The sequence below is a fragment of the Glycine max genome, chromosome 18 (assembly GCF_000004515.6).
Source record: "Glycine max cultivar Williams 82 chromosome 18, Glycine_max_v4.0, whole genome shotgun sequence".
Classification (NCBI taxonomy): domain Eukaryota; kingdom Viridiplantae; phylum Streptophyta; class Magnoliopsida; order Fabales; family Fabaceae; genus Glycine; species Glycine max.
In genome coordinates, this window is record NC_038254.2 from 9,078,884 (window position 1) to 9,092,587 (window position 13,704).

The 13,704-nt window shown below is 37.7% G+C and overlaps 1 protein-coding gene across 1 annotated transcript; it reads right to left on the bottom strand.

Annotated features, from left to right (window-relative positions):
- Positions 1-4,131: 4,131 nt before the first annotated feature.
- Positions 4,132-4,665, bottom strand: LOC102661044 (uncharacterized). Its single transcript, XM_006603117.1, has 2 exons — positions 4,433-4,665; positions 4,132-4,318 (listed from the first exon to the last, which is right to left on the bottom strand). The coding sequence occupies exons 1-2, from the start codon at positions 4,663-4,665 to the stop codon at positions 4,132-4,134; spliced, it is 420 nt and encodes a 139-aa protein (XP_006603180.1).
- Positions 4,666-13,704: the final 9,039 nt, after the last annotated feature.

The following is a 13,704-nucleotide window of genomic DNA, read 5'->3' on the forward strand; positions in this document are numbered from 1 at the left end:
TTTCCTTTCCATAATTGATGACTACTAAAAAATGACATGGATCTACATCATGAGTCAGAAGAGTCAAGCTTTCAAATGCTTCAAAGAATGAAAAGAACTGATTGAAAAACAAACTGAAAGGAAAGTTAAAAGACTCAGAACTGACAATGGCCTAGAGTTCTGCTCAACAGAATTTAACAAATTCTATAGAGAAGAAGGAATTGTTAAAAAACTTACTGTTAGGAACACTCCTCAGCAAAATGGAGTTGCTGAATGAATGAACCGAACACTTCTGGAAAGAACAAGATGCTAATTGTCTAATGTTGGCCTCAACAAAAGTTTTTGGGGAGAAGCTATCAATACAACTTATTTTCTTATCAATAGAACACCCTCTACTGCTATAGGACTTAAAACTCTTATTGAAATCTGGAATGACAAAACAACAAACTACTCAAATCTAAGAGTATTTGGCTGCAATGCTTATTATCATGTCAATCAAGGAAAGCTGGTACCTAGATCAAGAAAGGCTTTGTTCATGGGTTATGGTGATGGGGTGAAAGGTTATAGGATCTGGTCACCCTCTGAAAGGAAAGTTCTTCTCAGTAGAGATGTAATTTTTGATGAATCACATCTGCTCCATCCTAAAATTGAGGTTCCAATTACTGAAACACAGAGTTGTCACTCTCCTCAAGAAAAAGATGTAGAATCTATAACCAAAGACTCAGAAAAAGGGGGTCATAGAGATACATCTCCTGTAGTTCTTCAAGAAGGTAAGTAATCAGAAGATTCCAGTGCAAATGAGTCTCATCAGAATGCTGAACCTGAGCCTGCTCAACTCAATCCTAGAATCAGTTAGAGACCTAAGAGGGTCATCAAGCCTCCTGAGAGATATGGCTTTGAAGATATGGCTGATTATGCTTTACATGCAGCTGAAGAAATAGATTCAAATGAACCTGCCACCTACAAAGAAGCTATCAATCATCCTGAAGCTAAAAATTGGTTGTTAGCTATGAAAGAGGAAATGGAATCTCTATATAAGAATCAAACCTGTAAACTTGTTGAAGTACCTAAAGGAAGACATGTGGTAGGTTGCAAGTGGATATTCAAAAGGAAACCTGGTCTTTCAGAAAAGGAAGGGATAAGATACAAGGCTAGGTTAGTTGCCATGGGATTCAGCCAGAAAGAAGGAGTAGATTGCAATGAAATATTTTCACCTATGGTTAGACATACATCCATCAGGGTTTTGCTTGCTATAGTGGCAAACCAAAATTTGGAACTTGAACAGCTTGATGTCAAGGCTTCTTTTCTCCATGGAAGATTGGAAGAAAATATTATAATGAAACAACCTGAAGGGTTTGAAGTTCAAGGAAAAGAAATGTATGTATGTCAACTGCAGAGGTCCTTATATGGACTGAAACAATCCCCAAGACAATGGTACGTGAGGTTTGGCAGCTTTATCACCAACCAAGGATTCAAGAGAAGTCTCTATGATTGTTGTGTTTATCACAACAAGGTGGAGGATGGATCAATGATCTACCTTCTACTCTATGTAGATGACATGCTTATTGCAGCTACAAGCATGTGTGATATACAAAATCTGAAGATCCTCCAGGGTGGTGAGTTTGATATGAAAGATCTAGAGGTTGCAAAGAAAATGTTAGGAATGGAGATCTATAGGGACATAACTTAGAAAAGGCTATTTTTGTCTCAAAAGGATTGCATTCAGAAGATACTTGTGAGGTTTGGAATGACTGATTCTAAAACTATCAGTACTCCCCTTTCAAAAAAAGAGAAGTTGTCTGCTATGATAAAGGTTCAAGCTCATGCTGATTAGGACTATATGTCAAAGGTTCCATACTCAAGTGTTGTCGGCAGCCTCATGTATGCCATGGTCTGCACCAGACCTGACCTTGCTTATGCTGTTAGCATGGTTAGTAGGTTCTTAAACCAACCTCAGAAGGAACATTGGAAGGCTGTGAAGAGAATTTTCAGATATCTTAAACGGACTACAGATATAGGTTTGATCTATGGATCTAACTTGGATTGTTGTCTCACTGGCTATTCTAATGCTGATTTTACTGCTGATCTTGTCAAGAGAAGGTCCCTAACAGGGTATGCTTACACCCTTTGTGGCTGCTTTGGTGAGTTGGAAGGCAACACATCAACATTTTGTTGCCCTCTCAACTACTAAGGCCGAATATATGGCTCTTACTGAAGCTGCAAAGGAAGGAATTTGGCTAAGAGGTCTGATAAATGATCTCGAAATTAATCAAGAATATGCTAACATATACTGTGATAGCCTTAGTGCTATATGCTTGCCAAGGATCAGGTTCATCATGATAGAACCAAGCATATAGATGTTAGATATCACTTCATTCGGTCAGAAAGAAGAATTAAGGTTCATAAGATCAGTACTCTGCACAATCCTGTTGATATGTTCACAAAACTAGTCCCAAAGAGTAAGTTTGATCACTGTTAAGCTTGCTCAATGTTGATTGTTGGGGTTAAGTTCATGTGTGTTTGGAGGGTGCAGTTTATGTTTTATATGGATGTTAGTTCAAGGTGGTGGATTGTGACTAAAATCCATATGGCAGTTAATTCGGTTATTGTTTTTCTTGTTCTGCCATTTTCTAATCCTTTGCTTATATAAGGCAAGGCTGCTCTGTAATTGGAATGGTCTTCCCTTTTGAATTTCATCAATAATAAACAGCTCTATGTTCCCTCCTGTGGATGTAGCCTGATTAAGGGTGAACCACGTAAGTTCTCTGTGTTCTTTCTCTCCTTTCTCTCTTTCATTTTATTGCAAATTTTGTGTATGACATATTGTTCTGTTGCTGTTGCTGTTCTTGTTTGTTCTTCATCACTTTCATAACAACAATATATATATATATATATATATATATATATATATATATATATATATATATATATATATATATATATATATATATATATATTTCGAAGTACCAGAGGTACAAAGATACATAGTTGAGATAGACCAAACAATTGGTTCCGTATATCAGACTTAGCATAGTCTCGATAGGAACCAAACGATGGCTATGAACACAAGGCTGCATATACTGTTATCCTATGTTGCTATCCTCAGCTAATAGACAAAACCACTCCTAATATTACTCAACCATTGGTTAAAATGTATTGTAAAATCTTTCTCCAAACTTCTAAGCCAAGTTCAAAGTAAGAATATTGCATCTTCAAACACTTTGTTGCCATTTAATGTTGCATTGGCAAACAATATGTTGTTCCTATGCTGCCATATGGACCATGTCAAAGCTAGTCACCAGCACTACCACCTATTGACCCTTATTCCCTCAGCCAAAACAGATGCATGTTAGAGAAAATGTTGATTTGGGGTTTGTGGGAAAACACCTTGTATATTCAGCCAAGACAGGGATTCCCACCAAATAGGTTGGATTTTGTTGCAGTGGATAAACAAATGGGTTGAATCCTCCTCCATGCTTTTGTAGAATGGACAAGACAAGTCATTGATCTGCACTTGCCGCCTTTGTAAATTTGTTCTTGTTAGCAACCTATCTCTAAGTAACCTCCAGACAAAGACTGAGATTTTTCTTGGGATCTTTATTTTCCATAGTTCCTCAAAACACTCATTTTGACTCCCCTCGGTTGTTTCCCCCCTTAACATATGGTAAGCACTTTGTCCCGAATAATTGCCGCTTGGATTTGCCTTCCACACCCACACATCACTTCTATGTTGTTGTATTATCTTGCCTTCAACATCTCTTAGGAAACTAACAATTGTGGCAATCTCATTGTCAAACAGTGGCCTCCTCCATATGAAATTCCACTCCCATCCTGTGTCCTTTTGATCTCCCATCTACCTAATGATCTAATTTTGCTGGCAAGAAATGAGATATAATCTAGGGTATTTTGCTGATAATGTTTCCTTCCCACTAACCCATCTATCCTCCCAGAACTTGATCCTATCACCACATCCAACCTTCCACATCGTTCCATTAGAGCCCGTCCCTGTTGTGTGTGAAGAAAAACCATTTTAAAGTCCCTCCACCATATTGATTCATTGGTAACTCTAGATGTTGTATCCAGGCTCCTCCAACCACCATATTTTGACTCCAATACCCTAGCCCATAGTTGTCCTTGATGCTGAAAGAGATTTCATTTCCATTTGCCAAGCAATGCAAGATTGAAAGTCTTAATGTCCTTGAGGCCCAATTCTCCTTTTTCTTTTGGTAGGCACACGGTCTCCCACTTAATCCAAGCAATCTTGTTATGCTCAGGTCTGCCACCCCAAAGGAATCTTTGTTGTAAGCTCACTATCTTGTCCACCACTCTATTAGGGACCCTAAAAAATGAAAAGAAGTAAATGGGAATCGATGTTAGTACCGACTGTATAAGGGTCACTCTCCCCCCAAAGAAAACGTGTCTTTGCTTCCACTTAGCTAGTTTTCTCTCACACTTATTAATGACAGGATCCCACAACTGACATCGCCTCGGGTTTTCCCGACTAGGTATGCCCAAGTACACGAAAGGAATGGCCAACAAACTACAATTTAAGTAATTGGCTGCTAGTTGCTTCCACTGATCAGGCACTCCTATTGCTCCAAAACTGCTTTTTGCAAAGTTAATTTTGAGACCTGATACGAGTTCGAAAGTCCTTAGGATAGCTTTGATAGCCTTGACATTCTCCATTTTTTCCTCACCAAAGAAAATTGTGTCGTCCGCGTATTGAAGTATGCTTATTCTTACATTGTTTGAGCCCACTGGAAAACCTGTGAACAAGTTTTTCTCCAAAGCTTTCCTCAACAACCCATTTAGAGCTTCGATAACCACATTAAAGAGAAGTGGCGCTAATGGATCCCCTTTCCTGAGTCCTCTTTTGATGAGGACATGACCAAGAGCAAGGGCAAGGATCCACTTGAAGGACTTGGAGGACCTATGACAATCAAAGGACTTTCACAACTTTTGTGTGTTGCCCTCGTCGGAAAGAGTGATTCTTTCCTTCCTTTCATCTTCAACCTTGTTCTTTCAAACCACAATTCCAAAAAATCCACCTCTGCCCAGAATTATCTTGTTGCCATATCTCTCATTTTACGCACTCAAATTAAGTGATTCTTGAGCCTAAATTGAATTTCAAAACGAGACCTTTCACCTCGTTTTGGAATCACCTCATTTGGAGCTTTGTAGCTTAAGTTATTGTCATTTCTATATTTCTGTCCAGCCACCACTTAACCTACGTTTTACCATCCCATTCATACATTTTATGACAAGAACCACCTTATTAAGAACCACGAAATTAACCACCTTATTTTCTATCCTTTCCTTAATCAATTTTTGCATTTTTCATCAAGGTTTAATCTTAGAAAATCCTAAGTCAGCCCTTGTGCCATGAGGGTTCATATTAGGCTTCCATTCACTAGAACTGAAATAGATGCAGATCTTAAACACCCGTCAATCCATTTGATCCATTTGGAGCTAAAGCATGTTCTTCTCAGCATGTGTAACAAGAAATCCCATGATATTGAATCATATGTCTTCTCATAGTCTACTTTAAGCACAAGGCATGATTTTTGGCTCATTTTAGCTTCTTCGATCACCTCATTTCCTATCATCATACTGTGTAACAGATGTCGACCCCCTATGAAAGCAGATTGGGTTTCATTAATTATGAGTGGCATCACCATCTTCATTCTTCTAGCCAACAGCTTGGCCACTATCTTGTACATACAGCCTATTAAATAAATAGGTTTGTAATCATTTAGGAGTTATGGGCCAGCCACCTTTGGAATTAGGGCTATAAAAGATGCATTACAACCCCTTGGGAAAGTTCCATTTGCATGGAATTCAGCTAGAAACTGAAGGACATCAGGTTCGAGTATATGCCAAAATTTCTTGATGAACTTGAAGTTTAGTCCATCTGGGCCTGGACTTTTGTCACTCCCATAGTCCTATATGGCCTGTCGTTACTTCTTCCTCCTGAAAATATCCCAGCAGCATATCATTTTGTGGTTGACCAATAGTTTGAAAAGAGATTCCATCCAGCTGGGGTCTATGATGCACCGGTTCTTGAAATCTTTGCAAGAAATACAATCTGACTTCCTCTTTCACTCATGCTGGCTCGTCAATCCAAGTTTCATCAGACATGATTCCTTTCAGAGAATTGTTCCTGCGATTAGCATTCATCAACAAGTGAAAGTAACATGAATTGCAATCGCCTTCTTTGATCCATCTAGACCTCACCTTTTGCCTCATAAGAGACTCATGCAATTGAGCAGGTACCCACAATGCTTCCTGTAGCTATTTCTTTGTCAACACTTCATGGGGAGATAGTTGTCTGTGGATTGTATCATCTTCCATCTTGTTTAAGTCTGCCTCAATCTTCTTGACCTTCTTAAGAGTATCTCCAAAATGTTCCCTATTCTAAGTCTTCAGCCTTTCTTTGAGTCTTTTTATTTTTTCTTTAAGCACAAAACCTCCCCATCCCCACTGTTGATTAGAATTCCAACATTTCTGAACAATTGTCTTAAATGAGTTATCCAAGAGCCAGCAATTTAGGATCCTGAAAGGTTTGGGGCCCCAGTCTATAAACTTGGACCTTAGAAGAATTGGACAGTGGTCTGAGAAATTTCTATCCAATGTAAATTAGGTACTTCCAGGCCATTTAACAAGCCATTCAGGGGACACCAAGAATCTGTCCAGCTTGCTCCTAGAAGCTCCATTGAGTTTGAACCATGTGAATTTTCTTCCCACCCATGGTACGTTATCAACCTCCATGTCTTCTATCCAGTCATTAAACTCCTTTATGTTGCTTTCCCCTAACCCCTTCTGACAAGTTCCCAGCCTTTCTGTTGGATCTCTAATGTTGTTGAAGTCACCCATTATGCACCATAAACCCCCAGGGTTTGCATTTTTCAGCTGCTTGACATTATCCCATAATGTTCTTTTATTTTGAATATCACACGGTGAGTAAATGGTACTATATTGACTTGATGTGCCTCCTTTAACCATTGTCCCTTCAATAAAATAAAACCACTGCCAATGACTTTCCTTTGTAGCTTGAAAGTTTTTTCACTCCATAGACATAAAATGCCTCCTACTGTGTTAGTTGCAGGTTGCATCTCCCAGCTAACATCAAAATCCCACCATAGTGCTTGGCATGCGGATTTGACAATTATTTCCTTCTTTGTTTCCTGAAAACAGATCATGTCTACATGCTCCTTCTTGACCAATCTTCTAATTGCTCCCCATTTCACCCCCATCCCTAATCCTCTAACATTGTAGGTGATAATATTCATGGGGTAGAGCTTCTATTTCCCAACCTCTCTGCCTCCTTCTTGTCTCTTTCTTCCATTGCCCTTATTTTGTCAATGATTTCCCCCTGCTCTGACCCTCCTGTTTCCCCCAGTTGTTTAGCCATGTTCCATATAGTTGTTGCCTCTTGTAGTTGGTGATTCCCTGAATTTGGGTCCTCCATTTCATTCTATGGTGTTGTTCCTACCAAGGAAACGTTGTTATCGTTAAAACCAGTCCCTCCTTGGTCTCTGTCCAATATTTGCTTTTGTTGTGGGTTCCTTGTGTTTATTTCTCTAGCTGTATCAGTGTCTTCAGTGTTTGAACAACCCGCTTGTGGTTTCTTTAGGTACCTTCTATTTCGTGAGTAAACCTGCCATGTAGTTGTGGAATCACCCTTTTTAATTTGTGAGCTAAGGCCATAGTGTGCTGAGTTCTTAGATGGGGTATGAAAAGAAAAGCCCAGCCCATTATTAAAATCTCCTTCAGCCCTCTGTGTGTCCCGTGATTCTGTCCCAAACAAAATTTGTGGCCCTGCCCCATCATTGCTCCCTTTTTCTGCTTGTTTTCTGTTTTCGTGACTAAAATGCTCCCCCTCTGTGGGATTGGTGTTTCCAACATGTTGCGCCTCACCCACTTTGCGTGCAGCCTCATGTGGGTAGCTATGGCTTGTCTCCATCCACTGACGTGCCGCCTGACCATCATCCACTCTCCCTTTGGTGTCACCTCATCTTCCTTTCTAGATGTTTTCCGTTATCCGAGAACTTTTTCTTTTACCCTACGGATTTTCTTTATCGCTTTGACTGCTGGGTAATATGGAGGTCCCCTGGCTATTGTTGTCGGTGTTAGGATTGAGAGTGGTCCTTCGCGGTTCAACTCTAGTTTCCGGATCCTCCATGTCTTGCAGCTCTATTTCTTTCTCCCACGCATTTGCATGCCCCTGAATCATAGTGCCGAAGTCGCTTTCAACGGACTCAATCTCCTCTGACGACACCATGGAACTCCGGAGTCTGTAATGGCTATCATGGGTGCCGAAACCGCATTCCTCCACCATGTGTACTTTGTGGAACTCCCTGCCAATGTGCACGTTAACCATGTGCTGAATTGCAGGCCTCCATTGAGTTTTAATTAGCACCCTAGCTCTATCCATCCTACGACCTTCCTCGACGTCATCATCCACCTCCACTATGTCTCCAATGGCAGCCACTATCTTATGGGTTTGTTTCATGTCCCAGGTCATTATCGGAATACCCCAGCATTGAACCCAGGTTAACCTGAAACTAGTGCGCAGGCTCGGGCTCCACTTCTCCAGCGAGTGGAACATCGAAACTCCTCCATCGTTTTCTTCGTTGAGCATTTGTTCTGCTTTGGCATTAGTAAGGCCAAGCAACAAAACTAGATCATCTCCCATATACTTGGGTGTTATGTACACTCTGATGTCCCACAGTAAGTCATCTTTGATTCTCTCGAAACTCACTAGATTTTTTAATTGTCCTACCCAAACTTCGCTGAGCCATTTCTTCTCGTCTGGTGCAATGTCGAGATGTACCGTTGAGGATGAGCTTTCGCGACTGTGAGGTTCGTTGTTTTGTGCCTTTCTTTGCCCCGAAATCCAGTTATTTCTTGCCACCACCACCGAGTATGAAGCTGAGTTTGGTCGTTGATATGGTTGTTTACCTCGAACTGCTTCATTTTCATTTCTCTCCTTCTGCCCCTTTAGTTTGACTCCTGAAGCTTCCTATCTCGACATCTCTCTCCCATACTTTGGGATGTTAACATACAATTTCAGCCCATCGACCATGATCTTGTCTAGTTGCATTGCTAGTCTCTGGACATCGTTGACCCCCTTAAATCTTGTGAAACCGTACTTCCTGCCATTGTTGTTTCTCGATTTTGGGATGAAAATCTCCCTCACGTCGCCCCACTTTTTGACATGATGCCATAAATCCTTCTCGTTAATGTCGTCGGAAAAGCGTGTGAAATAGAAGGATGATACATCCTTGTGGTCCCTCCAATTTGATCGAATGTAGTATTACTGGTGTCCTTTCCTGTTTCCAGCAGATGTCTGCCGAGGATCGTCACGGAAACTCACTCTTTGTCTCTCAATAGCCTTACCTCTAGTCCTATCTCTCTCCCACCCAGGGTTTCTCTCTCTACTCATTCTCTCTCTTCTGTTCGAATATATAATGAATATTTTGCATTCATATATTTAATAAAAAATTGAATGCCACAACTACTTGCCTTCTCTCTTGGAACCTTCTAAGTTGTGGCCAAGCAACTCTAGGGAACCTCCTCCGATGACCACCCTCATTGGCGACCTGAGTGTGGTTGCTCTTGTTCTTCATCTATTCAATGTTTTTGTACTCTATTTTTTCCTTCTAAATTTGAAGATTTAGATCTGGTTTTTAGAATTTCAGAATTTAGTTCTATCTCTTTTAGAATATCATAATCAATCACAATATATATATAGAGAGAGAGAATCAGGTTGTTCTATGTTTTTTTGATAAACCTATAATGTTCCCAACTCTTTTTCACTTATAGAACGATGCCAAGCACCCAAAATCACATTCTTTTGTGACTTGTGATATTTGTTGGATTTTTGTCCGATTTTGTTGGGTTCAATTTATTTTTGTTTATGTATATAACAAATGCATTTAAAAACAAGTGTAATTCCAAAAGAGCATTGACATTGTTATTGTTCAGGTTTTATACATCATCTTGGTATCAATTCATAAATTTCAAATGTACAAATTTGTTACCTATCCCTGCCAAGTGTATAGAGTTTATTACAAATCAATTGATGTTATTTATCCTAAAATCACTTTTTAGCAAACTTACCGAAATCAAAATTGATTCGAATTATAATTGATTATAACAATGACGAATTATACATATAAAGAGAAGGAAATTAATGCATAGATGGTTTAGCAGCTCATAGCTATGCTTAAGAATTTTTTTTGTGGTTTGATAATCTTCCTTTTTTTGTGAAGAAGCATTTTATAGAAATAGGCTTGGCCTACCTAACTACAAGTTCTCTTGATGTAGCGTCTTTTTTTGCATGGGTATTGGTTTATATCCCCCATATTCTTCTATTTTCCTTTTTCTCTTATTTATATGATATTCAGGTATTCTTATGATGGCTGAGGTAGGGAGTACCAACATAGTTGGGATGTCCTACCTAATTGTTACTCTTTAGTTCACTTTTTTTTTTAAAAAAAGCATACATATAATTAATTATTGAAGTAATTTAATATTTGTAACTATCCCAAACACATCATTACAATATTCCTACTCCATTGTAAATACAATAATTTTATTGTCCATTGTCTGGTCTTTTCTCTCTATAAACTTAAAAAGTATAAGGAAACATGTTTCCTTTAGTATCAAGGCCTCCTCTATTCCTTGGATGATCCTTAGTGTTGTTCCTTGGCCATGGTGTCCCTTCTCCTTGGCCACGGTTTCCTTTAGTATCAAGACCTCACCTTTTCGTGTCAATGGCATAAGTTTTTTCAACAAGATCATAAGTTATTGGACAACCTCAACACCCTGTCATTCAACTGAGGATTTTATAACCTTCAAGGTTCCAGGCTCAGCTTGGAACTTCTTGTGTTGTTTTGCTTGATGCTGAGATCAATAAGCATGGGCAGCCAAAACTCTGTCTAATGCTACGTCTCTTTTGTTGAGGGGGGATTCTTGAAGTTTGTACTAATGTTTTCCATTTATCCTACAAACATCTATAGGTCAAATCATGTGGCAATTAAGCAATGCTATTTGCATTACAACACATGCCTCATATAACCAAGGTAAAATCTCTTTAGAATCAAAGGAACGATATACATAATCAGCAACTTAGCATCACACCACCTACACATAAATAATGAAATAAGAAAAATCTCAATATTGCATCTATTAGGAGTGATCATGGTAGAGAATTTGAAAATAAGGATTTTGAATAATTTTGTGATGAAAATGACATTGAACACAATTTTTCTGCACCTAGAATCCCTCAACAAAATGGAGTAGTTGAGAGGAAAAATAGATCTTTAGAAGAAATAGGCAGAACTTTGCTTAATGATACAAACCTTCCTAAATATTTATGGGTTGAAGTTGTAAATATTGCATGTTATATAATGAATAGAGCTTTAATTAGACCAATCCTGAAGAAAACTCCCTATGAATTGTATAACGGAAGAAAACTGAACATTTCTCATCTTCATGTGTTCGGATGTAAGTGTTTTATGCTAAACAATGGGAAAGACAACTTAGGTAAATTTGATGCAAAATATGATGAAGGTATATTCCTTGGCTATTCCTTGAATAGTGAAGCATTTAGAACTTATAACAAAAGAACTATGATTATTGAAGAATCTATCCATGTTGCCTTTGATGAAACTAAACCTATAAGGCCAAGAAAGGAAATTCTTGATGATATTTCAAATTCTTTAGAAGATATGCATATTCATGTGGAAAAGCACAAAGGCAAAGGAAATGGAAATGATGAAGACTTTCAAATTGATGAAACAAAAACAAGTACAAATCTTCCAAGAGATTGGAGAACTTCAAGATACCATCCTCTTGATAACATCATCGGTGACATATCTAAAGGGGTATCAACTAGACACTCTCTCAAAGATGCATGTAATGATATGGCTTTTGTTTCTTTAATTGAACCTAGAAATTTAAAAGAAGCCATAATTGATGAACATTGGATTATTGCTATGCAAGAAGAGTTAGATCAATTTGAAAGAAATAAAGTTTGGGAATTAGTTGACAAACCCGATAATCATCTAGTTATAGAAACTAAATGGGTATTCAAAAACAAATTGGATGAACATGGAATAGTAATTATAAATAAGGCTAGGCTAGTGGCCAAAGGATATAATCAAGAAGAAGGACTAGATTATGAGGAAACCTATGCTTTAGCAGCAATATTAAAAGCCATTAGAATGTTATTGGCTTTTGCATCCATAATGGACTTCAAACTCTATCAAATGGATGTTAAAAGTGCTTTTTTAAATGGTTTCATCCAAGAAGAAGTATATGTGGATCAACCTCCTGGTTTTGAAAACTCAGAAAAGCTCAATCATGTCTTTAAATTGAAAAAGACTCTACTCTATATGGTTTAAAACAAGCCCCAAGAGCTTGGTATAAACGTCTAAGCAAATTCCTTTTAGAAAAGGGCCTTTCAAGAGGAAAGGTTGATACCACTCTTTTTATAAAAATAAAATTGAATGATATTCTCTTAGTACAAATATATGTTGATGATATAAGTTTTGGGTCAACTAATGATTCTTTTTGCAAAGAATTCTCTCAAGATATGCAAAATGAATTTGAAATGTCAATGATGGGTGAGTTAAATTTTTTCCTTGGACTGCAAATAAAGCAAACAAATAATGATATATTTAATAGTCAGTCCAAATATTGCAAAGAACTAATTAACAGGTTTGGGATGGAAAATGTTAAACACATGACCACTCCTATGAGCACTTCTTGCTATCTAGATAAAGATGAAACCAGTCAGTCAATAGATATAAAGAAATATAGAAGTATGATCAAATCTCTTCTTTATTTATCTGCAAGTAGACCTAATATTATGTTTAGTGTTTGTATGTGTGCAAGATACCAAGCAAAACCCAAAGAATCTCACCTTAGTGCAGTTAAAAGAATAATGAGATACTTATTAGGCACTATAAATCTAAGATTATGGTATCCTAAGAATTCCTCTTATAATTTAATAGGATACTCTGATTCTGACTTTTCCAAATGCAAAATTGATAGAAAAAGTACTAGTGGAACATGTCATTTTATTGGTTCTACTCTAGTATCATGGCATAGTAAGAAACAAAATAGTGTTGTCTTATCCACTGTTGAGGCGGAATATATTTTTGCTGGAAGTTGTTGTGCACAAATACTTTGGATGAAACAACAACTTTGTGACTATGGATTAATACTTGATCATATTCCCATTCAATGTGATAACACAAGTGCAATCAATTTATCTAAAAATCCTATTATGCACTCTAGAACAAAACATATTGAAATAAGACATCATTTCTTGAGAGATCATGTTCAAAAAGGGAATTGTGTACTAGAATTTGTTGACACAAAGAATCAGTTAGTTGATATCTTTACAAAACCTCTCCCCAAAGAAACTTTCTTTGCTATTAGAAGAGAATTAGGACCCATAGACATAAATAACTTGGACTCATAGCCATTTTGATTGTTTATAAGAAATTGTCTTTGATGGTTGTTACTCATGCTTGTTTATAATGATTGTTTCCTTTGATTAAGAAAAATGATTGTGTTTGATAGTTATCTTTTATGGTTTATTATAATGATTGATTAATTTTTTTAGAATGAAGTGCTTGTGTTTGCTAATGATTGTTTTTTATTGACTATTTTGATTATTTTTTATGATCGTGTTTGATAGTTATGATGATT

Coding starts and splice junctions, on each gene's coding strand:
- LOC102661044 (XM_006603117.1), bottom strand. CDS start 4,665: ATGGAGAATGTCAAGGCTATCAAAGCTATCCTAAGGACTTTCGAACTC. Junction 4,319..4,432: donor TGGGATCCTGTCATTAATAA/GTGTGAGAGAAA, acceptor TTCATTTTTTAG/GGTCCCTAATAGAGTGGTGG.